The sequence below is a fragment of the Camellia sinensis genome, chromosome 2 (genome assembly GCF_055761805.1).
Source record: "Camellia sinensis isolate YWXY chromosome 2, ASM5576180v1, whole genome shotgun sequence".
Taxonomy (NCBI): domain Eukaryota; kingdom Viridiplantae; phylum Streptophyta; class Magnoliopsida; order Ericales; family Theaceae; genus Camellia; species Camellia sinensis.
Window position 1 is genome coordinate 86,368,984 of NC_138962.1, and position 23,091 is coordinate 86,392,074.

The 23,091-nt window shown below is 35.3% G+C and overlaps 1 protein-coding gene and 1 long non-coding RNA gene across 2 annotated transcripts; one reads left to right on the forward strand and one right to left on the reverse strand.

The window, feature by feature from the left end:
• Positions 1-1,292: 1,292 nt before the first annotated feature.
• On the reverse strand, positions 1,293-18,959 carry LOC114314165 (uncharacterized). The gene is made up of 2 exons (XR_014361263.1): positions 18,102-18,959; positions 1,293-2,565 (listed from the first exon to the last, which is right to left on the reverse strand). It is a non-coding gene; the product is annotated as an uncharacterized LOC114314165 (long non-coding RNA).
• Positions 18,960-20,001: 1,042 nt separating this feature from the next.
• Positions 20,002-22,633, forward strand: LOC145815076 (PKS-NRPS hybrid synthetase cheA-like). Its single transcript, XM_082911963.1, has 4 exons — positions 20,002-21,074; positions 21,154-21,886; positions 21,979-22,371; positions 22,457-22,633. Exons 1-4 carry the CDS (start codon positions 20,002-20,004, stop codon positions 22,631-22,633), a joined length of 2,376 nt encoding a protein of 791 aa, XP_082768089.1.
• The last annotated feature ends 458 nt before the right edge of the window (positions 22,634-23,091 follow it).

Sequence of the window (23,091 nt, forward strand, 5' to 3'; positions counted from 1 at the left end):
GTTTGAATAAAGAAAAATAGGAGATTCGTAAAAGTTTCAATTTAGATTACAGCTCTAAACTGATTGTAGATTCAAAATGTTCTGTTTTGTTGTCCTTTACTATGCAATAAGGAGTGCTTCAGCACAAGAAAATGCTCTGAAAAATTTGCCCATGATCACTAATTCAAACATTTTATCTATTAAGGGTGGGCATTGTATCATGTTAGGTTGTGTTATTTTAGATTTGTGTCAGAATTATTTCAACATTAACTCAACCCATTTATTATTTTGACCAAATACCCATTCTCTTATAACACTAGATTTCTCACTTCGACAAACAAATCTTAACCATATAGACTTACTGTTTGTCTTGTTGAATTTTTTTATAAAATTAATTATCTAATTTAATATTATTATTTTTATAATAATAATACCAATAACCAATATAAGAAAGAACCGATAATAAGAAAGAAATAAACAACTAAATAAAAGTGCTATAAAAGAAAGTAAGTAATTAATTTTTGTCTATGACAATAATTAATCACTTAAAATTCAATTGACAATGTACCTGACTAATCAACTGAACTAACCCAATTGGTTATCTAATTTAACGTTTGATATACCTCTCTTCCTTCAATTAAAATGTGAAGTACGGACCTATTTGCATACCAATCTTTTTTTTAGTTCACACCATTTTATTTGTGGATATTAGTATAGAACTGGTTTTTTTTTCCTTTCTTTCTTTCTTTCTTTCTTTTTTTTTTTTTTTTTTTTTAATAATCGATATCTGAATCATTGATTTTTGTTCGATAATTAATATCCAAACCAATAAAAAAAAAATAGTATTAACTAAAAATTTTAATAAATTGACATCATGCATTCTTCCAGCTTGACTGAGAATACAAACACATTTCAAAGATTGGTCATGACAAAGCCCAACAGAATGTCACTGTCATGCCAGCCTGAGCAAGGACTAGTTATCATAAGTATAATGGTTCGGGGAGAAGGGGAGGGAGAATCATGGTGGGTGTTTGCGAAGTAGGTTTTTTTAGTTATAGAATATTATTGGAGAAAAAAAAATTTGTGTTTGGAAAGATAGTTTGATTTTTTTGTAATTGGATATGATGTTTGTGAGAGAAAAAATGAAATGACTATGGGATTTGATGTGATATTTTGTTTAGATTTGTTTTTTTTTAGTTTTGTAACCAATTTATGTTCCCGAACAACGCCATGGACGCACGCAAAAGCTTGGTCTAACGAGGGTCCACTATATCACAGAAACTAGGAAAGGCATTCACTCAATCAAAATCAGATTTTAACGAGCAATCAGCTCAAAATGCCTACAGAAACCAGTAAAATTCCCACAAAGTGTAACAAAATCATGATAATAGACCGGTCAAATATAAAATACTAAATCTTCTTGCCATGACTACATGTCCATGACAAATTAAATCACTCCTAATATTTGGTGATTATCAGCTAAATAATAAATATCTTGCCCCGTGTGAATAAAGCAGGAAAACTGAACAGATGTATATTTTCTAAAGGAATAAAAAAAATGATACAAGATGTATGCTCCAGGTCTTCAAACTGAAAATGGGATGTATCCATGACCTCAACTTTGGGCAGACAAGGGAAGATCAACACTTTCTTTCTCAGACAAACCATAGTCAATACAGCAAACTATCTTCTTATGATGAATGATATAAGCATTTCATGAGCAGATATAACCCTAAACACTGAATTTGCCATGTAATCTTCTCGTGATCACCAATGCTGGTTCAGCAATTATCAGATAAAATGCTCTCCAGGCATGTGGAAAAAATCAGAGAGTAAACTTGGCAATAACTAAGCTCACTGCTATAAAAGAAACATAGAGACCAACAAGGCAAAATCCCCAAAATCTAGGTACCCCAAACCTATACCAAGTTATTACTAATAGAGAACCCATCAGGCTTAGAAGCAAGAACACAAACGCAACCACAATACTGACATGGAAATGGAGTACGTAAGCTTTTGGATACACGTGGCAGTCTGTATTACCAAAGCCGTGCCAAGCCCAAAAAGCATGTTAAACATAGGCCCAGCAAAGCAATCAGCCATGGCCAGCGCTGGCTGGCCCGCTTTAGCGACTGCCACATCAGCAACAAGATCACCCACTGAGTTTCCCCATGCAAGTACTGTCAGCCCAAGTAGTGCAGGAGGCAACTTAAGAAGTGCTCCGAGAGCTGCAAGGCAGTTTAGGAGTTCCCCGGCCACGATGGAGATCCAAAATACGCTCATTACAAATGCTATGAGCACTACGGGCATTTCCTCGGTTTTTGGGGGCTCTTTTTGGACTATGTAGTGAAGAACTGCTAGAGAGGAGCATGCAAAGAGTACTACTAGCCAGAAAGGAAAAAGGGAATTCGGAAGGAGAAAACTGATGGCATGATTTAGTGGCATGAATGAGTCACAAGAGTATAGAAGGGCAAGCGGGCAAAGAACAATGTTGGCAGATCGATAGAATCTGTTCCATTGAGAAGAAGTCTGGGGGATGGTGAGTTTTAGAATAATTGAGACTGGAAGCTCCCACACTTTTGAGATCTGCAGACAAAGAAAAAGAGAATTAGGTAAGAGTAGTACTCATCTTTCCTATTACAGTAGACAGATGAGCTGCTGATGCACATTCTAAAGAAACATTACAGTTGAAGCAAGTACAAAGCAAAGTCACATCATGCATATAGTTCAACTCCAAATGGGCTACTTCTAAAATTACTTCTAATCAACAGCATTAAGTTTCATGACATCATTAAAATTAATGCAACTTTTTTCCCTTTTACAATATACATTAGTGAAACCAAAGATGAGAGCAATATGCTGGATTGATAATCAGGGAAGCCCTCTGAAAATGGTAAAAATAGGCATTCCCCCTTTGCCAAGCTGTTTCCTGGCGAACCTAACTGACTAAAACCTGAATTAGCAGCTGGGAACTCAGTTGCAGAAACCGGGGTGGGGATGGGGGTGGGAGCTGAGGAGCGAGGGCACATATAAAAGTTTCTTAGGTTGGGAGCACTTATGGGAGCATGTATATATTTATTTATTAAATATATAAAAATATTCTAACAAGTATTTTTATTGTTTAGTTGTAATATATGCATTAAAATATTAATAAATATTAGAGATTTATGTCTATTACAGATTATCTTTATTAAGTATAAATAAATACTATATAAATAGAAACTACTAGAATAAGTTTGAATTGTTTTTCTTTTGATTCTATAAGGTTTATATGTTTGAGAGGTTTCTATCTCAGTTGGGTTCAGGGCCGGCCCTGCCCTAAGGCAGGTAAGGTTTGTGCCTTAGGCCCCATATTTTGGCCAAAAAATAGGGCCCCTAAATTTAAAAAATTGTTATAGGTTCAACTTTTTTTTTTTGGGTTTTAAGATCAATTTAAAGGGCCCCAAATGTTTTATTGGGCCCATGTATAATTTAGCCCATATTTATTTATAAATGTGTTTGGCCCATATTTATTAAAATGAAAATATATAAATAAATAAATAAAAAACAATAGGGCCCCTAAATTTGGTAAAACATATAAACATATATAACATAGGGCCCTAAATTTGGCCCAAAAATAGGGCCCCTAAATTTGATAAAATATTATAGGCTCAATGTTTTTTTTTTTTTTGTTTTAGGATCAATTTAAAGGGCCCCAAAATATTTTTTTGGGTCCATGTATGATTTACTCCATATTTATTTATAAGTGTAGTTTGGTCCATATTTATTAAAATGAAAATATATATTAAAAAAAAAGTGTTTGGGTTCAAGAAAAATAATACATACAATATATGGGTCCTATTTTTTTTATTTTTTATTTTTACCTTCTTTATCTATTAGATTTTAGTGGAATAAATAATTTTGCTCAAATTTTTTTACCTAGGTCTTTATCAATTTTAATTTCTTAATTTTTTTGTTCTAATTTTGTTTTATTAAATTGTTTTATTTATAATTTTAATGATTATATGTGTACGTAAATTTTTTTATGGTTACAAACAAATAAAAAAATTGTAACTTATCGTTTTATTCATAAATTTTTTTTCAATATAGAAGGGCCCCCATTTCCGAAATTCGCCTTAGGCCCCGACGAACTCAGGGCCGGCCCTGGTTGGGTTACTTGAAAACACGGAATCGCAGTTCTTAGTAAGAAACGCCACTTGAATAGAAGGTTCCTGCAACTAAAGCCAGGAACCTCTAGCTCAGAATACATCAGGGTGTGTGAAGGAGTCATTATTTGTCCCTCTTTGTTCCTCTCTATAAAGAGAGGCTGCCACATGAACCCAAAGATCGCAATATTGTTCTCTATAGCATTTAAAGGCTAAGTCCATCCCTTAGAGCCATTCCAGTAAATGGAACACTCGAGCTACAAGCAAAGGTTCATCAACAGGAAACATGTCACTTCATGAAATCATAATATGCCCATTATCATATACAATGTAAGACACAACTATGTGAGATTTAATGCTAATGGGTGATTTGGACTCTATATATGGAATCACTGAAAACGTATTTATGTATTACTGAGAAACAAAGTGAACTCAACATAACCTAACACACTAGTTTTGCAAGGACACAAAAACATTCACCATTAAGCTCTATTGATGATCATAGCTTCTTCACTTATATGCATCGAGTTTTTGTTCACTGCTACAAGTTAAGATCAAATACAACCTAACCCCAACTCCAAGGGGTTGGCCAAGTAGTAAATATTTAAGGACAAAATACAAGATGTCGGGTTCAAGGCACACCAAGGGGTCACTGGAGGTAATTTCAAGGCCCTTGGATTAGTAAAGATGTGTGTAAGCTGGCCCGGACATCCAATTATCAAAAAATACAACCTAACCCCTATTTATCCCAACATTCTATACCTTAAAGCATGTGTAGCCCAAATATAAGCAATATACTCAATTTCACACATTCATACTTGATGTAGTGGAAACGTGTGATAGTGATGATTTTAGGGTCCATTGATTCAAAAATGAATACCTGCAAACAAGATCCTAAGGGTATGTTTGATTGGAAGGATTAAAGCATGGGATTGAGATTATTAATCCGTGGGCCCAATCATCCTATGTTTGTTTTGACACTTTGGTTTAGGATTATTAATCCAATGGATAATTAATCCAACAAATTTGTAGGATTATTAGTAATGGGGTAGGGGTGGGATAGTTAACACCACACTAATTTGATAGGATTATTAATACTTCACTAATAGTGAAGTGAATCAAACATGACCTAAGATCCTTCTCTAAACATGTTGATTCACATAGAATATTGGGAGTAAAAGGCTCAATAATGGTTGATTCTAAAAAATATACCCAAGGTTATAACAAAAGAGTATGAACTTGAATTATATTAATCATCAAAACTGTGTTGCCCCGAGACTTGCATCTTTAGTTATAATACGCCTAATTCATATAGAACAAGAAACTAATAAAATAAGAAATAAAATAAAAACTAATAGAATCGGAAAACTAAATAATCCCAAATCAGGAAAATAAATAATTCAAATCTATTCTATAGTAGAATATTTCTAATTAAATATTATTTTAAAATAATAAAATATAAATATAATTTTCTTAAGATTTTGACTGCATCAATAACCCTTAAAAAAAATAATAATAATAATAAAATATCAAAAATGGCATTTTTTATTTCCAATTAACACTCAAAAAATCAAATGCTTCATTTCATAAAATTTGACTACATCCGGATTCAGTCCCCTTCTGCACAGTGGCTGCCAGAAAAATTTCCAAGCACAAATTCCTTAGTGCTTCCCTTTAAAGCAACTTAGGGACATCTGGAAGCATTTTCATTTGCAATTGTCCTAATCAACTGCCTAAAAGCAAGGTTGTTAAAATCGGGATCCTACGTTGGATCTTTAGAAGTGTTTATAGGATCGGATCGTAGAATCGGATCGAGGATCGTAAGATCCTACCGAAAAAAACAAATTACATAATAATTTAATTTAAATAACTATTTCTTATAAAGTATACACAAAATAAGCCTATATTCTATTAAAAAGAAGTGAAGATATTGTGAAAAATACAATACTCCATGTAAAATGTACATATAATATTATACAATAGAAAACTCGATAGTAAAAGTTTTGTATTTCATCAAAAAAGAAGGTACAGAAGAAGAATAATTCTATAACAAAATACTTTACAATCTACAATAATGCATAAAAAGTAAAGAAAAAATATTTAACAAAGTTGGATAAGAAAATAGATTAAGAACTCAAAAGAGTAGCTTAGTCGAATGATAAGGTTTGTCGTTAGCATCCTTGGTGGAGTAGATTCGAGTCACAAAAACAATCTCTCCAAAAATTGGGATAAAGTTGTAATCATTTTACCCTCCTTAGACTCCGCAAAAGCTAAGTTTGTTTTTCCGACTATTTAATTTTCTTAAATTACCACAATATTTGAATGTTTGTTTCCTAATTTGTTTTTTTTAGTCTATTTGATTCAATACTACTTAATTTTTATTATTTATTTTGACCACATAAATTGGTATTTAGACAACAAACATAAAATTTACAATAAAATATGTCATACAATGCAAAACAAGGCTTGTAAATTAGATCGGATAGGATCGGATTCGGATCGAGATTCTACGATCCTATAAGATCCCATTACCAGGATCGAAAGATCCTACCTATAAGGAATTTTTTACACGATCTGGATCGATTGTACTCAAATGAATCGTAAGATCGTAGGATCGTAAGATCCGGATCGGGATTCTGATAACCATGCCTAAAAGTGAAGACAACAATATCGTTCATCATATCTTTCTGCTATATGCCTCTGATATTTCACATTATAAAAATCCAATTACTCTACCCAAAATGAGGAACATCATTTTCAGAAATGAACTAAGGGAAAACTTTATGATTCAAATTAGTGATTTTAGAACTACAATTTCCTGTTCTTGTTCTGGGCAGGTAAAGACAACAGAAACATTAATAGGTTTAGCAAGAAATCCAAAGAAAAGTTGTAAAGGTCAAGTTGGAAGGGAGGCGTATAAAAATCTAAAAAGTTCCCAATTTGAATAACCTTACCAAACCCCAAAGACCATATGACATCCGGAGGAATCTCCCTCAGGAAGTGGATGACCTGAGTTCACCATTCCCCTTACCCCAAGATATTACCATGTTATGAACAAGATGGGTTACAATTCTATTCATAGTAATTGGAAATTTGATCATGTCATAGAGCATTGAAAATTAACCACATTATGTACTTATGTACTGCACATTTTGATATACTATATCTCCTTGCCACTTCACCAGTACAAGACATTTATAAATGCTTCTATATAGTTGGAAGGCATTATATATATTTTCATAAGAAATGTACTTTCTACATACATAAATTTATTTATACAACTTAAAGACATTTTATTCTCGACCTAGGAAGCAAGGATATGGATACGAGATACGGAGACGATACAATACAAATACAGCAATACGACAAAATCTAAAAAAATATAATACGGATACAACTAGGATGCAGTTTGTAAAAAAGATATTTTTAAAAATTATTAGTCAGGTACATATGAGCTCAAGAATGTTGAGAAACCATATTGTTATTTTATAATGCAAAATACTAATCTTTAATAATTAGGTATTGATTTAAGTTGGTAGCTAGTTTACTTCTTTAATTTTTAATAGGTCTTATAAATATTTCATTTCAATATAACCAACAATATTTAATTTAACAAATTATATTACTTTAACTCGCTATGTTCTTCTTATCAAAAAACTACGCAAAGTATTGAAAAAATATTCTTGTATTTATCCTCACAATTATATTATATTATAGGATAAATTACAAATATATCCTCTGAGGTTTGCTAAAATACGAATTGCCCCCTTTGTTTAAAAAATTACAAATACCTCCCTATCAAAAAATTTTATTTAAAATTTCTAACTGTTCACCTATACAATCATAAAATTATCTGAATTATTAATTGAAATAAAATTTTAACATTATTAAAAATTGTTAATTAACTTGATGATTTATTAATAAAATGACCTATTTGTTATGAAATTAGAAACCTTAAAAGGCATAATGTAATTTCTAGAACCACAGGGAGTAATTTGTAATTTAAGTAAAACTCAAGAGGTGCGTTTGTAATTTACCCTATATTATATTATAATGCTATACAATAAATGCTGCAATTCTAATTTTGTAAAGGTAATATGTGAATTGGAGTATCCGATACTTCAAAATTAATGAAAAATTAATTAAGAAGTATCCGATACGTATTTGCAAGTATCCAAGGAGTATCGACATCCGATATAGATACGATATGAATACGTTGACTTTTTAAAAGTATATGTGCTTCATAGTCCTCCACACTGCTAGACACAGGTATCTTCTATCTCATATCATGGTATCTTCTAACTCATATCACACTGTCATTAATGGATAATAATGGTGATTACCTATATTTCATGTCATGTTAAGTACACAAAATCAACAAATTGATTATGAAATCTCAATAATTGTTTTGTTGTTTCAGTGCACTCATTTGTTGCTATAAAAATCAATGCATCAAATTAGAACCATTTATTAGCCTGTTGGACCCAAGCCCATGACTCAGGAAGCCCAATCGATGGTAGGTAAGGTCAATGGTCAAGCCCAATGATCTATGTCAGGCTTAGTGACCCACCTTGGGGGTTAGAGGGCTCATCTTGGCAAGCTGATTGGGAGAGCACTAAGTTGGTCAGGAAAACCCATTCCAAACCTAGCCCAATCTCATGGTTAGCTCTTTTGAAGATAAGATTATTGTTAAACACATCAGAATATATGGGATCATGAGATCTCCATATATTCCGATATCTTCCATATCTTCTGAAATCTTTAACAATATAATCTTATATCCAACAAGCTCATCAAGGCAATTCATCGTTCCAACTTGGGCAAGAAGACGCGGTTTAAGGTTACAACATCAAGGCACACATGGCACGATGTAAAGTGATCCTCTCCACTTGCAACTACACTAGCTAGTAGAAGCATAACTTGGTATATTTCACAAATGTCTAATACAAATTAGGTTGGATGCGCCTAAAGTGCAAAACGAGTCAAAAAGTGGAACGTTAACCAAGCAGCATGTGCCACACATGCGGAGGGCCATTCCCGCATGTGCAGTCCCCTTTCTCAAGGGAAAAAACAGCTGCAGTAATCCGCACGTGCAGAGGGTATTTCCTGCACGTGTGGCACCATTCCCGCACGTGCAGTGTGACTCAAGATGCATGCCAAAATTCTGAAAGTCACCTGTTTTGTTGGAAAAGTATAAAAAGGGGAAGAAAGGCTAAAGAAGGGTTCGATTATTTTTGTAAAGAAAAAGAGAGGCTAGGGTTTTGGAAGATATAAAGCTTGGGACTTCAAGGTTGACGGTGCTCTTTCATGGTGGCTTCATCCTCTTCATCTTCCCACTCCTCCATGAGTGGCCAGTTCTCCAATTTCTAGGGTTTTGATGAAACCCTAGCCATGTAAATAGGTTTTCTTGGGTTTTTGACTTGTGTACTGGTTTGAATGAGTTGTATTGTATGGTTGTTTAGAAGTTTTTCAATACATATTTTATTATTTTCTTAAAGTGTTCTTCTTTCTGTGATTGTTGAATGCTTTACATACAACTGTTATCATTTCATTGAGGCCTCATTTGGGAACAGGCTAATTTAGTAACTTTTTGGCTATTTGGCTAAAATATGAGCTAAAAAAAACTAGTATGTTTGGGATGACTTTTTGGCTTTTTACGAAAAGATGTGCAAAAAATAGAGAGAAGAGAATCTTTGACTTTTGGGTATGGGTTGTTGGCTTTTTGGCTAATTTAGTAACTTTTTGACTTTTTGGCTAAAAATGAGGGTTCCCAAACAAGACCTCAAAGTATGAGACGAGTCATGCTACAAGGGACGAGTCATGCTACAAAACACAAGTCATGTTGCTACCTTAGTGTTAAGCAAACGACTCGTACTACTTGGGATGATTCATGCCTATACGTTAAACGCGACAAGTCTCTTGATCAATGCTTCAAGCTTGTAGTTGTGAAGCATTAGGTAGTTCAAACTGTAACGCAAACAATTTTCAACTTTAAACCCTCTTTATGTATCTAGTGGTGAATTCATCGCCCTAGGATTTTTCCCAACTCAATTTCTCAAACCCTATTATTTATTGTTAATTTAATTTCTCATTTTTAGTTTAATTCTCATTTCAATATTTTATCCATCAACCATTCTCATCAAATTAACTTAGGAATCTCGCATTTAAAATAGCTAAATTTCACATTAGTCCCTATGGATCGATACCTACACTTGCCATTATTCTACGAAAATTAGGTATAGTTTACTCTTTATTTTTGGTGTGCTTAATGACCCATCAAAAGGTAAGGTGGGAGGGCTCATGATTTCTGAAGAAGTAAATTGGCCTTAGAAGAGAGAGAGAGAGAGAGAGAGAGAGAGAGAGAGAGAGAGAGAGAGAGAGAGAGAGAGAGAGAGAGAGAGAACAACAGATTCTTGCTTAGGATGGCCACTGCTCATAGCAGAGTTAATCATATAGGCTAGATGAAGATTAATGGTGAGGATTTGACGCAACAGGAGGCTACTTCCATGGACATTGTGGACTTCTACAAGAGATTATGTGAGAACCCGAATATACTCAAATAAATAATTAAGTAATAATTATTTTACAATCTCAAATATTTTGCTTGTGAATCTTTAAGTGCAAATTAAATATTATTGGAGTGTCTTTTAATTAATATTAAAATCTAAAATAAATTTATGGTGAAAGTCTTTAATTTAGAGGCAAGATTTATTATTTTAAAAAAAAAATAGGGGGCAAGTTAGTAAGTATATTTTGATATAATAACAGTTATATTTTATTTAAATTAATGGAGATAGAAAATAAAATAATATAAAGAGATAATAATTTAAAACCTTTTGTTTAGATATATAAAAAATAACCCTAGTGTTCCTAGCAACAGCAGCAGCCATGGGAGAGAGAGATTGGGGAAAAAGAAAAAAAAAAAAAAAAAAGAGGTTGCAACAAAGCAAGGATTGGGTGTGTTGAGCTGTGTGTGATCATCAAATGATAGCTCTCCTAAGTTTTCTTCTTTCTTTCTTCTTTATCCTTATTCTATTATTATTTAGTTCATTGATAGAGAGGTTGTAGGTTTATGTATTTTGCATATATATATACACTGTTAAGAAACCTGAGGAAATAAATTGTGTAAAAAATTGGTGTAATTCTTAGTTTCAAAATTCTGTACAGAACCACAAACTTTAAAAATCAAGGAATCATATCAAACGGATGAATTTTGAACTGAAATTTTTACAGTAGGTTAATTACGTATTGAATTGCATATCAGAATTTTCTCATAATTTTTTGGAGTCAAAATCTATATTAACTGGTGCGTTCAAATCTATCTAAAAAACTGGTGTAAAATAGTAACTTCAAAAGTGTCGTTCTCTTTGGGTATAAATCCAAAAATTATCAAATCAGCGTCATTAGAACCGGTTACGCGTCTAATTTCTTAAATTTTTGGCATTGCGTTGATTGCTCGTGTATACTAAGAACCATTAATTTCTTTTAAGTGCTGCAGAAAACAATCTGTTTGGACATAATTAATTGTAAATAATTATTTTGATAAGCAAATTAAGTAAAACCAATTGGGTTTGAAACTTAGGATATATTAATTGATATCTAGAGGGTTTTGAAATTTTTCTAATAACGTGGAATGAGTTTTTAATTTTCAAAGTTAGCGAATAGATTGGAGAAACTTGTTTAAAACTCGGTTTTATCTTAAAGTTGCTTTTAATTAAGTTTCGATCTGAACCCATGTCTTGGATAATTTTAGACCTTGAAGAACATGAACTTAGGTATTATTTACGAGTAACGGTGAGTGGGGTTGACCTGTGTTAGTGCACCTTAGTATGGGATACTTAGTTTATTATTCTTTTTAATATTTTTGAATTAGCAGTGACGTGTAGTTTCCATACTTGGTTCAGGACACTAATTGGACTTTTATACTCTATTCGAGGATTATATTATTTCGTTTTCAGGTGAGTAGTTGCGTGTTACATATTTTTATAATTGTTCCCCTATCCTGAACTGTTGGAAAATTTAATTGTTGTTTCAGAACTAAACTGTTTTGATAAATTATTATATTATCAATAAAATTAAATTATTTCTGAAATATGTGTAAACTTGGCATACTGTAAACTATTTATTATGGTCTCATGTTTATAATAGTGAAATACCATATTTTGCGAAATTGGGTTGTATTGATTATCAGGACCATCTGTATATTTTAGTCCAGAGAAATTATTCCATTGTGTAGTAACTCCAGCCACTAAGGAACAGATCCAGGTTGGGCCGTGATGACTCTAGTGCTCAACGATTGTAAGAAAAAGACCTAGGCTAGGCTAGGCTAGGTGACCTTCCATCAGATCGTCTTAGAGAAAAGGCCCGGGTTGCCATCCCGAGAATGACTTTTGGTTCGATATTAGATCCAACAGGCTTATTGCATTGAGAACTTTGTGGTATGTTACTTGTTATTCTTGGTACCAAGAAAATTATTGGTGTTCATATTGTAATCTGTTTTAAGTGAAAATGTCATTTATCATGTTCTTAGAGACATGAATATTTTAACTGTTGAACTATGAAACTTTCTTTTTGAAACAAATTATCTTTATCAAAACTGTATTCCAATCTAGTTTTTGTGATATATATCTTATTTTGGAATTAAATCCTATTGTCAAAACTGTATTTACTATCCATGTTGCTACACACTAAGCTATCAGCTGACTTAGTTGTTTATCACTTCCAAATGTTAGGACTGTGGACTCATGGCGTAACGGGGACTCAATTGTATGGACCTCTAGGACATTCATTATTTTGTTTTAGCTTGTTAAGTCGGTTTTGTACATAATTGTGGTTGGATTTTATTTAGAATTATTTTATTTTATGAGCGGTTTGTGTTCTATTTAGTATATATTTTTGGAAATTGGTTATGGTTGGTTTTACCATTTATACTTGTGACTTGTCACTGGTTTGGGGTTTGATTTATTTATTTTTGGGCTATCGTCACATATATTCTTTGTGATTTTGGGTTCATGTTTAGGTTTACGTGTGCCTTGGGCTAAGTCTCTGTGGGCCACGGCCGGTCATGCCTGGAGTTAGGGTGTGACAGATTATACTTTGAGTCAGAATTGAGAAGACATTTATTGATGTCTTGGAGTTGAATTCTATTCAAGATGAGGAAAGAACTTGGCTAGAGACAATGCTCTATGGAGGAAGTGATTAGGGCCTCGAATAGTCTCAATGGAGATAAGGCTTATGGACTTGTGGATCCTCTATAATTTTCTTCCAACAGTTTTGTTAAATTTAAAGAAAAATATAAAATACCACCATGTCAAGGTCACACTCTACTGCTAAGTTTTATCCCTTTTCTAACTCTCCATCAGAAATAGGTTTAACTAATCATAAGTTTAAAGGTTGAAAAACTCAATGCCACATCTGAATGTGAGACATTGTAGGTAGGTTTCATTTGTTTGGGCATGTAGCTATATGGACCCCTTCCTTGAGCAAGTACAGGACAAGACTTCAGTTGTTTATGGTAAGCTTTCAAATGCAAGCAACGGTTTTTCAATGGCAAAAGGAGGACTGCAATTGCGAGTACATGAGAATACTTCACTTGTTTATGGTAGGCTTTCAAAAGCAAGCAACGACTTTTCAATAGCAAGAGGAGGCCTGAAATTGCAAACTAGTTACGCTAACAACTGAACCCATTGTAGTGTTATGATAGCAGTCATATTGATGTACAAAAGGGAAAGAGACAGAATCACTGAAAAGGCTACATCCCTAACACACTCACAATATTATTAAACCAGAAACTCCCTAATACACTGAGAAACGCATTATTTATAGGCTAATAATCCTAATTAAATCAAAAATATCTTACTAAATTTATGGATTTAAGTATAACTAATAATAATAATTTATCAATTACATTTGTGGGATCAAAACATCTTTGGTCCATGTAATGGACCCACAGGCTTCGCCCCGAACTTCCAAAGATGATAATGAGCTTCCATTCAGTCAAAGGTCAAGCCATCACATACACTCCTATGAGACTAAAGAGTTTGAGAGGAACCTAAATGCCTCCTTTATTGTTCCAGTGCCAACGGATTGTGCTATGGATGATATCAAAGATTATAATTCGACTAGCTTGACCAGCAGTGTTTATAAAGTCTATAATGCCTATGTGGAAGGAAGACAACTCCTTGATGTACTATTGGTGGCTAAAAAGTGTGTGAGCTCTAGAATAGAGAAAAACATTTTTTGCAAGCTAGATACTGAGAAGGCATATGATCATGTATGCTGAGATTTCTTAATCCATTTACCAGAGAGGATGGGCTTTGGGGTGAGGTGTTGTAGGTAGATAAGCTTCGCATCTCTTCTGTAAAGTTTTTTTCTGATAGTAAATGGGGAAGATAAGAGCTATTCTAGAGCTCCAGGGGTTGTGACGCTCAACTGCTACTCTTTTTCATCCTTTTAGAGGTGCTTAATCGTATGATTCAGAAGGTGGTTTTGATAGTGAGATATGCGGACACAAGGTGGGTAATGGAGGTGATGAGATCGTATTAGAGTTTCATTTTCTATTTGCTAATGATACTATTTTGTTTTGCGACAAAAAAGAAAAGAAAAGAAAAGAAAAAAAAAATGAGAACTTTGAGATGTGTATTACTTTGTTTTGAAATAGTGTTGGGCCCTAGGGTTCACATGAAAAGGAGTGACATCATTATGATAGGTGAGGTAGATGATGTGGATATTTTGGCAACTGATTTGGAACTTAGGTTGTATCTCTGTCTTCAACCAACCTGGAGTTTCCATTGACTTGTCCTTCAAAAATAAAGCTTCTAAGGATGTAGTGGTGGAAAGATTTGAGAAGTGGTTAGCTAAATTGAAGAGACAATGCCCCTCTACTCTCATCAAAAGCACCATTTCCAGCCTTTCTATGTTTGTGGTCTATTTTCACTATCCCTATCAAAGTTGTGAAAAGGTTGGAGAAATTGATGAGGAACTTTCTCGGGGGGATGGGGAAAGGGATTGAAGCGAAGTTGAAGTATCATCTTGTACACTAGGACAAGGTTGTTTACCTTTGAAAGAGGGAGGCTTGAGGATTTGTAGGTTAGAGGTGTTCAACAAAGCCTGGTTAGAGGAAATGGATGTGGAGCTTTACACGGGAGAGGAAGAGATGTGAACAATGATTAGTGGAAAATATGGTCATGGTTGGGGGATTGGTACACTTAATATAAGGGGTCATGTGATGTGGGAACTTGAAAAATCGTAAAAGGAATATTTTTTCTTTTGAAGGGCTTCAGTGTTGGGGAAGGTCGTAGAGTGCAATTGTGGTAGGATCCCTAGTGTGGTCAAAAGGCTGTTAAATAAGGTTTTCTAGACCTTTATGAAATTGTGGTTAATTCTTAAATCTGAATGAAGGATTGTTGGACCTTATCTACCATGGGAGTGCTACAGAATCCGATCTTCTAGAGACCTTCTCAGGATGGATGTTTCCGGTCAAGAGGGTGCAAGCACAAATGGAAGATCCTTTGGTATGAAGAGAGTCCAAGAACAACAATTTTTTAAGTGGTTTCCTTTTTATCGAAAGTTGGTTGGGGTAGGGGATGAAGGCTTTCCTTAGAAAGTGATTCAACACTCAAAAGCTCCTTAGATGGCAAGTCAAGAAGTTATCCTAATGACGAATAATCTGAGGAAGAGGTGCCAATTTGTGTTACATTGGTCTTGCATGTGCTCTGGAACACGAGGAAGAGTATGATTTATCTTCAATTGTACTCTGTGTTTGGAGTCGAGTGCATGATGTCAGAGTCAGTTAAGGAGGGGAAAGGGATGTCGTAGGGGAAAATATAAAAATTATTGGGAATGGGATGTCATAGGGGAAAATATAAAAAGTAAATGGCGCATATAGAGAGAGAAATATGGGAACTTTTGGAAGCGTACAGATTGATTATTTGTTTAAAAAGAACCATGCTTATCTCTATAAAATTCTGGCTTGGAAAGAAATTTTTTTTCTTCCTTTCTTTTGTTGACTTTTTGAAGGAAATGTATATCCACGTCGACATGTTGGAAAAGTGTATGAGATTCATAGTTCTGTTATTGTTGTATAATTATGCGTATAGGGTTGTGCCCCTTATTTAGTTGGCTCCTGATACTCAATAACTTTAAAACAAATTGAGCTGAAATTTATTATCATTTTCTTTAGGTGCCTTCCAATTTGCTAACAACTGACTATTCCTCAAGCCAGTTTTTAGCAAAAAAATTTAGTTTCTTCAATTCTGCCCATGTTAATAATTATGTTTTTTGTTCCACACTCATGCAAGTGGTCAGTGCTGAGTCCAGTGCTGAAACCTAAGTTGTGTACAAAATTATAAATCAGCTATATGTTGCAAATCCATTGTTGAATTGCATCAGGTCATAAGCTATGTTTCACGGACTCATGTATGGGTGTCAGGTGCGATTTAGAATCTAAGCCAGATTCTTCAAATTCCTACGTCTAAAAGTACAAAGACATGGCTAGACATTCATATTTCATAATATTCAGTTTTCTGGGGTAAAATGGTTTCTCAAAAGTAACATAGAGCATTTTATGCATAAAGTGAGAGTTTTATATTGAATAACATCATGTAATAAGCTATGTTTCATGGACTAGTGTATTGGTTTCAAGTGCGAACAAACATGAGTCTAAGCCAGATTCTTCAAATTCTTGTGTCTAAAAGCACGAATATACAACTAGACATTCATATTTCATAATATTCTTCTTCAATTTTCTGGGGTTAAATGGTTTCTCAAAAGTAACACACAGCATTTTATGCATAGAGTGAGAGTTTTATGTACCATCAAACAGTAAACTCAATTACTAGACATGGTTACTACTGGCACATGCTCAACTAGACATGACAGACAAATATCTTATACCTGTACCCAAGGGTAGAGTGTTTGTTTGCACAATACGTCACACATGAATTTAGGAGTTTACTAAGGAAATAAATTAGACTCCATGTGCTTACTTTTTGCAAGAAACCATATCTTTGAGGCAGATAAACCAAGCATCTAGAAGATTTTAGGAGAAGCCTGGGTCTGGAGAAGTCTCTCTCTTAATTGACCTACCTAAGGTAGCTAGAGCCACACAAAGTAACACATTGCAGTGAACCTTCATCTCCAGCCAATAGACCCCAAAGCGTCGTAGTGCATGCTAAGTTGTTCAGCATGTGTAGGCCTCACCTCTTGGCCTTGGTGAAGAGACAGAAGATATTACCTAGACTCTTACTTAGCTCACACAGAATGCTAGGAAGGTGACTCGTTGCATCTCTTTCATAGAGTGAGATTGAGGCATGTACTAAGTTCTATCGTCTTGAGACAGCTCAATGAGACCGAACAAGTGTCCCATGATAGCAAACACATGGTGATCCCAAAACTGAAGTATTAGGCAAGCATGTATGGTGTCATGTCTAGGATGCGCAAAAGAGGAATGATAGTAGTATATATATTTCTATAATGGTTTCCTATTCATTCTCATAGTGTGCACATTCAATTGAGTATAAATGAATATTCAGTGACTTATGCAACTGCATTAGTCGAAAAAACTAAGCATGATGATGCTCCAACAAATAGTTAAGGTGCAGAGGTGAGTAGTAGTGCCATAGAGAATCCAAACATATCATCGGAACTGTAGCTTGTAACAAGATATTACATTGGGAAAGAAGGCATCCATTACATTCTTAGTCATTTCATGTCAAGCAAATTTTTACTATCTCTAATAGTCCCTACTGGTCCAGTAATCAACATTTCAAGTATTAGATCCCTACTCAGACTGCAGAATTAGATCTAAGTTTCAATCACACATTATTATTGATACATGATAGCTGTACTTAGTTAAACCAATTGCAATACTAACCAGGCAATCACAACTTTCACACTATTAATACCATGAGATAATACACAGATAGATCATAAACAATGCAAGATATCAGAATTGTAAACTTGTAACCCAAAACATACCTGCCTACCAACTTGTCAAAAATGAAATCCCGGCTTCCCTCCCTCTACTTTCCCCAACAATTCTTCATTTTCATAATACAGCGCAATCAAATCTTTCTGAACGTCAACATCCCCAACAAAACCACCACCCACACCAACCCCACCTTTTCTTTTCCCACCATCCCTTCCCAAATCCATCCAAAACACAAACCCAACAAAGAAAAGCTAAAACCCAACAAACCCAATAGCCTGCCATAGAAAAATCTCAGCACTAAGATACACATAGAACAAGAACAAAGCTGCAGTCAAGTAAAACAACACGTCCCGCACAAAAGGCACAGGGTCGACCGAAAAGGGTGCTGCATAAATCGCCACAAACCCAACAACCAATGCCGAAACAAACGTCCCGGCCGACAAAATCGCGCCGAACCCAGTCCTCGGATGGCCTCCGCGGACCGCAGCGACCGATGCGAACACATCGGGGGCACCATTGCCGAGTGCAAGAAGAGTCACAGCCCCAATACTGGGTGACAAATTGAGGTGGGCAACGAGCTTGGTGACCACAACAGAGAATTGATCCTGAGCGGTCTTGACGAGGACATAGAATTGGAAGAGGATAGTGAGGAAGAGAAAGGGCACAGAGGCAAATGGGTTTTGGTGGAAGAGGCAGAAATGGAGAGAGAAGTAGTTGATGAGGCTGTTAGAGTCGCCAGTGCAGTGGAGGAGAGAGAAAGAGCAGCGATTGTGAGGTGGGGTTTGGAGGATGGAGGAGCAGGAGAGGGAAGTAGTGGTGGTGGTGGCGGTGTTAAGGAGGGACCTGTGGGGGATTAATGGGTTTGTGGAGGGGTAGTTTGGGGAGGGGGTGAGGAAGAGGAAGAAGAGGAGGGGAGCTTCTATATAGACACACCTCATTCCCTCAATACAAACACTTAATGATATTTAATTTTATTACAATTTTATCTCTAAATAAATTTATTATTTTAGATACCATTGTTAATTGAAAACATCTCAATGCACATCTCAGAGTTCACATCTGTTGCATCGTATGTGTAGCTTCTGGATGTAGTGTCATTCATAGCTTCTTCCAAGTTCATTGAGCTAGAAGTGAAACCAAAGGGCTTTGGCATTTCCGTATTGCACATGCACTGCAGCTTCTTAATGCACTCATTCATCAACCCTCGTCATTTGTAGGGAAAACATCATTGTTATGGAGGATTTGCCTTCTGAAAATCAACAAATAAGTGTTCATGTGAAGCAGAGCGAAGGAAATGTGAGTTTAATTTTTTTTTTTCCCAGCGTCGTTCGGATAACCAAAGCCGAATTGTGTTATTTGGTTCGGAAATCTACTACCGAAATAATTATTTATTTTCGGAAGTTGATGTCCGAATAAAGTAATAAATTTCGGAAGTTGTTGTCCAAACAATGTATTTAAATTCGGAAGTTGTTGTCCGAACAAAGTTAACTTTTACAACATTCAACTTCTGAAATTTGAAAAAAAATTCGGACAACTACTTCCGAATGAAGTAATTTTTTTTTTCCATTTTATATTCCAAATTTGCAAACTACATACCAAATTTACAGTTTCAAATTGCAAATTAATCTTTATAATGCCATTAAAAATTTGTAATATTATACAAAACATGCAGGAATATGTGTCAACTCAAGGAAGTCAGGTTTGCGCGGATTTTGTGTTAGATTATACCACTCAATTCACAACTAAACAGGTTCAATCTACGAAATTATAACGATTATGTTTCGAATTGCTCACCAAATGTAAATGTTTGATAATATTTATTTAACTTTGTAGGTATTCAAAAGTAAGGATGAATTGCTCAACTGGGTACGTGAAGTTGGAAAGAGAAATGGTTTGATCATTGTAATCAAAACATCAGACTATGGTGGAGGGAAAAAAAGGCCCAGGATGTATCTTGCTTGTGAGAGGAGTGGCCAATATAGAGCAACAAACAAGTTAAAATGTGATGGCAACAATACATCAAGAATAACTGGTACGAAGAAGTGTGGTTGTCCTTTTGATATGAGGGCTCATAGGTTTACCACACATGATGAATGGACATTGACCGTAGTATGCGGATTGCATAATCATCCACCTGCGGAGCACCTCGAGGGACATTCATATGAGGAAAGGCTATCAAAGGATGAGAAAGCATTGTTAATGGATATGTCAAAGAGCATGGTTCGGCCAAAAGAAATCCTAGTAACCTTGAAACAGCGAGATGCCCTCAATGTAAGTACACTTAAAACCATTTACAATGTACACCATCGAAACAGGGTGGTACAGCGAGCTGGAAGATCACAGATGCAACATTTATTGGGTGAATTGGCCAAGTATAATTACATTGAGCGCCATCGGTCTGAAGAGTCCATGATGACTGTGACAGACTTGTTTTGGGCACATCCTACCAGTTTGGACTTATTTCGGTCTTTCCCATGTATATTAATTATGGATTGCACATATAAAACCAACAGATATCGGCTTCCTCTTCTTGAAATTGTGGGAGTGACATCAATTGAAATGACATTCTCTGTAGCTTTCGCATACTTACAGTATGAGAGGGTCGATAACTATGCGTGGGTGTTAGCTACATTGCGTGATGTCATTGATGGGTTTGTTGTGCCAACAGTTATTGTTACTGACAGAGAGCTAGCCTTGATGAATGCCATACAGAAGATATTCCCGAGTGCCAGACATTTATTATGTCATTGGCATATCAGTGAGAATGTGCTGACCAAATGCAAGAAAATGTTTGAGACACAGCAAAAATGGGAGAAGTTCAACCATGAGTGGAATTCTGTAGTGTATTCATCTTCTGAAATTCAATACGAGGAGCATCTTAAATCATTACTTAAGGAATTTGGTAATTATCCTGATGCAGTCAAATATGTCATGGATACTTGGTTGGTTCCTTACAGGGACAAATTTGTGGCGGCATGGACAAACACGTGTATGCATTGTGGCAATGTCACAACGAACCGGTAAGATTACTTTTCTTCAATATGTTATTAATAAGTGTCATGTACTTGATTTTAACTTGACTTACATTGAATTGAACAGGGCTGAGAGTGCACATGCAAAACTTAAAAAACAATTGGGTTCATGTCAAGTCTCATTTCAGGCATCATTTGAGAAAATACGCAATCTGCTTGAGTTGCAACACACTGATATCAAGGCTTCATTTGAGAAAAGTCTAACTGTTGTGCAACATCAATTTAAACATTCTCAATTCAGGGAGCTACGGGGTAATGTGTCTATCTCTGCATTGGAGTATTTGCTTGTCAAGAGTAAGAGAGCCAATTCTATTGGTATTGATGTTGAAGCTTGTGGATGCGTCATTCGCCACACTCATGGTTTACCTTGCGCCCATGAGATTGCTGACTACATCAGACAAGATCGTCCTATACCACTTGCTACCATACATTCACAGTGGAGGCAACTTCATATCTCCATATGCCAGAAAGAAGAGGAAACGGAGGTGACTTATCATGCAGAAGTAGAGTTGTTTGTGAACAAGTTTAATGAAAGTGATAGAACCATGCGGTTGGAGTTTTTGAAGAAGTTGAAAGAGATTGTATATCCGGGAAGCACTTTTCTTGTTGAGCCGGAGGTGAAGCCCAAAACACATCCTCGGGATCATAAGAAGATCAATGTTTCTACTCGTCGTAACCCGTGTGCATTTGAGTTAGTGCAATCTGGACATGATTCCTTCTCACCTAGGGACACTCAAATCACTACATTAGCTTCTACTCTGCAAACCAAGAAGAAGCGACCTGTTAAGGGAAATGAGAAGGTGAATCCGAAAGGGAAGGCATACATTACTAGAACAGTGAAACCTGGTGCATATGTTGATGCTTTCCCTGCTGGGTTGAAACCATACATAAGTTTGTCAAGGATGTAGCTGCAGATGGGAATTATGGTTTTAGGGCTATAGCTGCTTCAATTGGTCATACAGAAGATGATTGGGCTCAGGTTAGGCGTGACCTATTGGGTGAGCTGCACACATACAAACAGGAATACATTACACTTTATGGGTCCTATAAAAGGTTTGAAGAATTGACAAGCATATTGTCATACTTTGAAGACAGTCCTGGATACTCACATTGGATGACTATGCCAGACATGGGGCATCTTGTTGCATCGTGCTACAATCTTGTGTTATACCACTTGTCTTTACAACAATGTCTCACCTTTTTACCTCTTAGAACAGTGCCAATACCTCAACTTGGTAGACGTGAGATTGCCATTGGGTTTGTCAACAGAAATCATTTCGTCCAGGTATAACAGAAACTTATCAATTGGGTTAGTGCATGTACAAGAAGTTATGAGGTATGACCACTAAGTCAATTGATATTTGGTGCAGGTTTTGTTGCAGCCAGGCCATCCAGTTCCTCCTACTGCCACTAATTGGAGAAAATACCGTCACCCTTGCGCTGTCGACTGGGATGATGCATATGTGTGTCGCATTCAACATTTCAAGGACATTATTCATGATAATGTAGCTACTCGAGAGACTTTTGATGTTGTTGATGTCGCATGACACATGTATGCATTTGACAATGTTAGAATTATGGAAGAAATTAATGGATGTGTTTTTCATGTTGATGTGTTATGTTTTGCAATGTGGATTGAATGTTATCGACAATTGTTACCATTCCATTGTAATAAGAAAATATCATTTAGAAAATCAACAACCATTGTTACCATTCCATTCTAATAATAAAATGTCATTACAATGTCATTACAATACCATTGTTGCCATTCCATTCTAATAAGAAAATATTAACCACTGTTACCATTACAACAATGTCATCTTACAAAAAACACCAAAAAAAATTCATCAACTAACAAAATAACATGTAACAAAATAACATGTCACGAATCAGCTGTATGCCTACGCCTAGGCCTACAACTGTATGTCAATGTCGAAGATGGAAAGCGACCTCCAGCAGAACTAGGTCCAGCTTCGTTAATGTGCTGACCTTCAAGGACATGCGT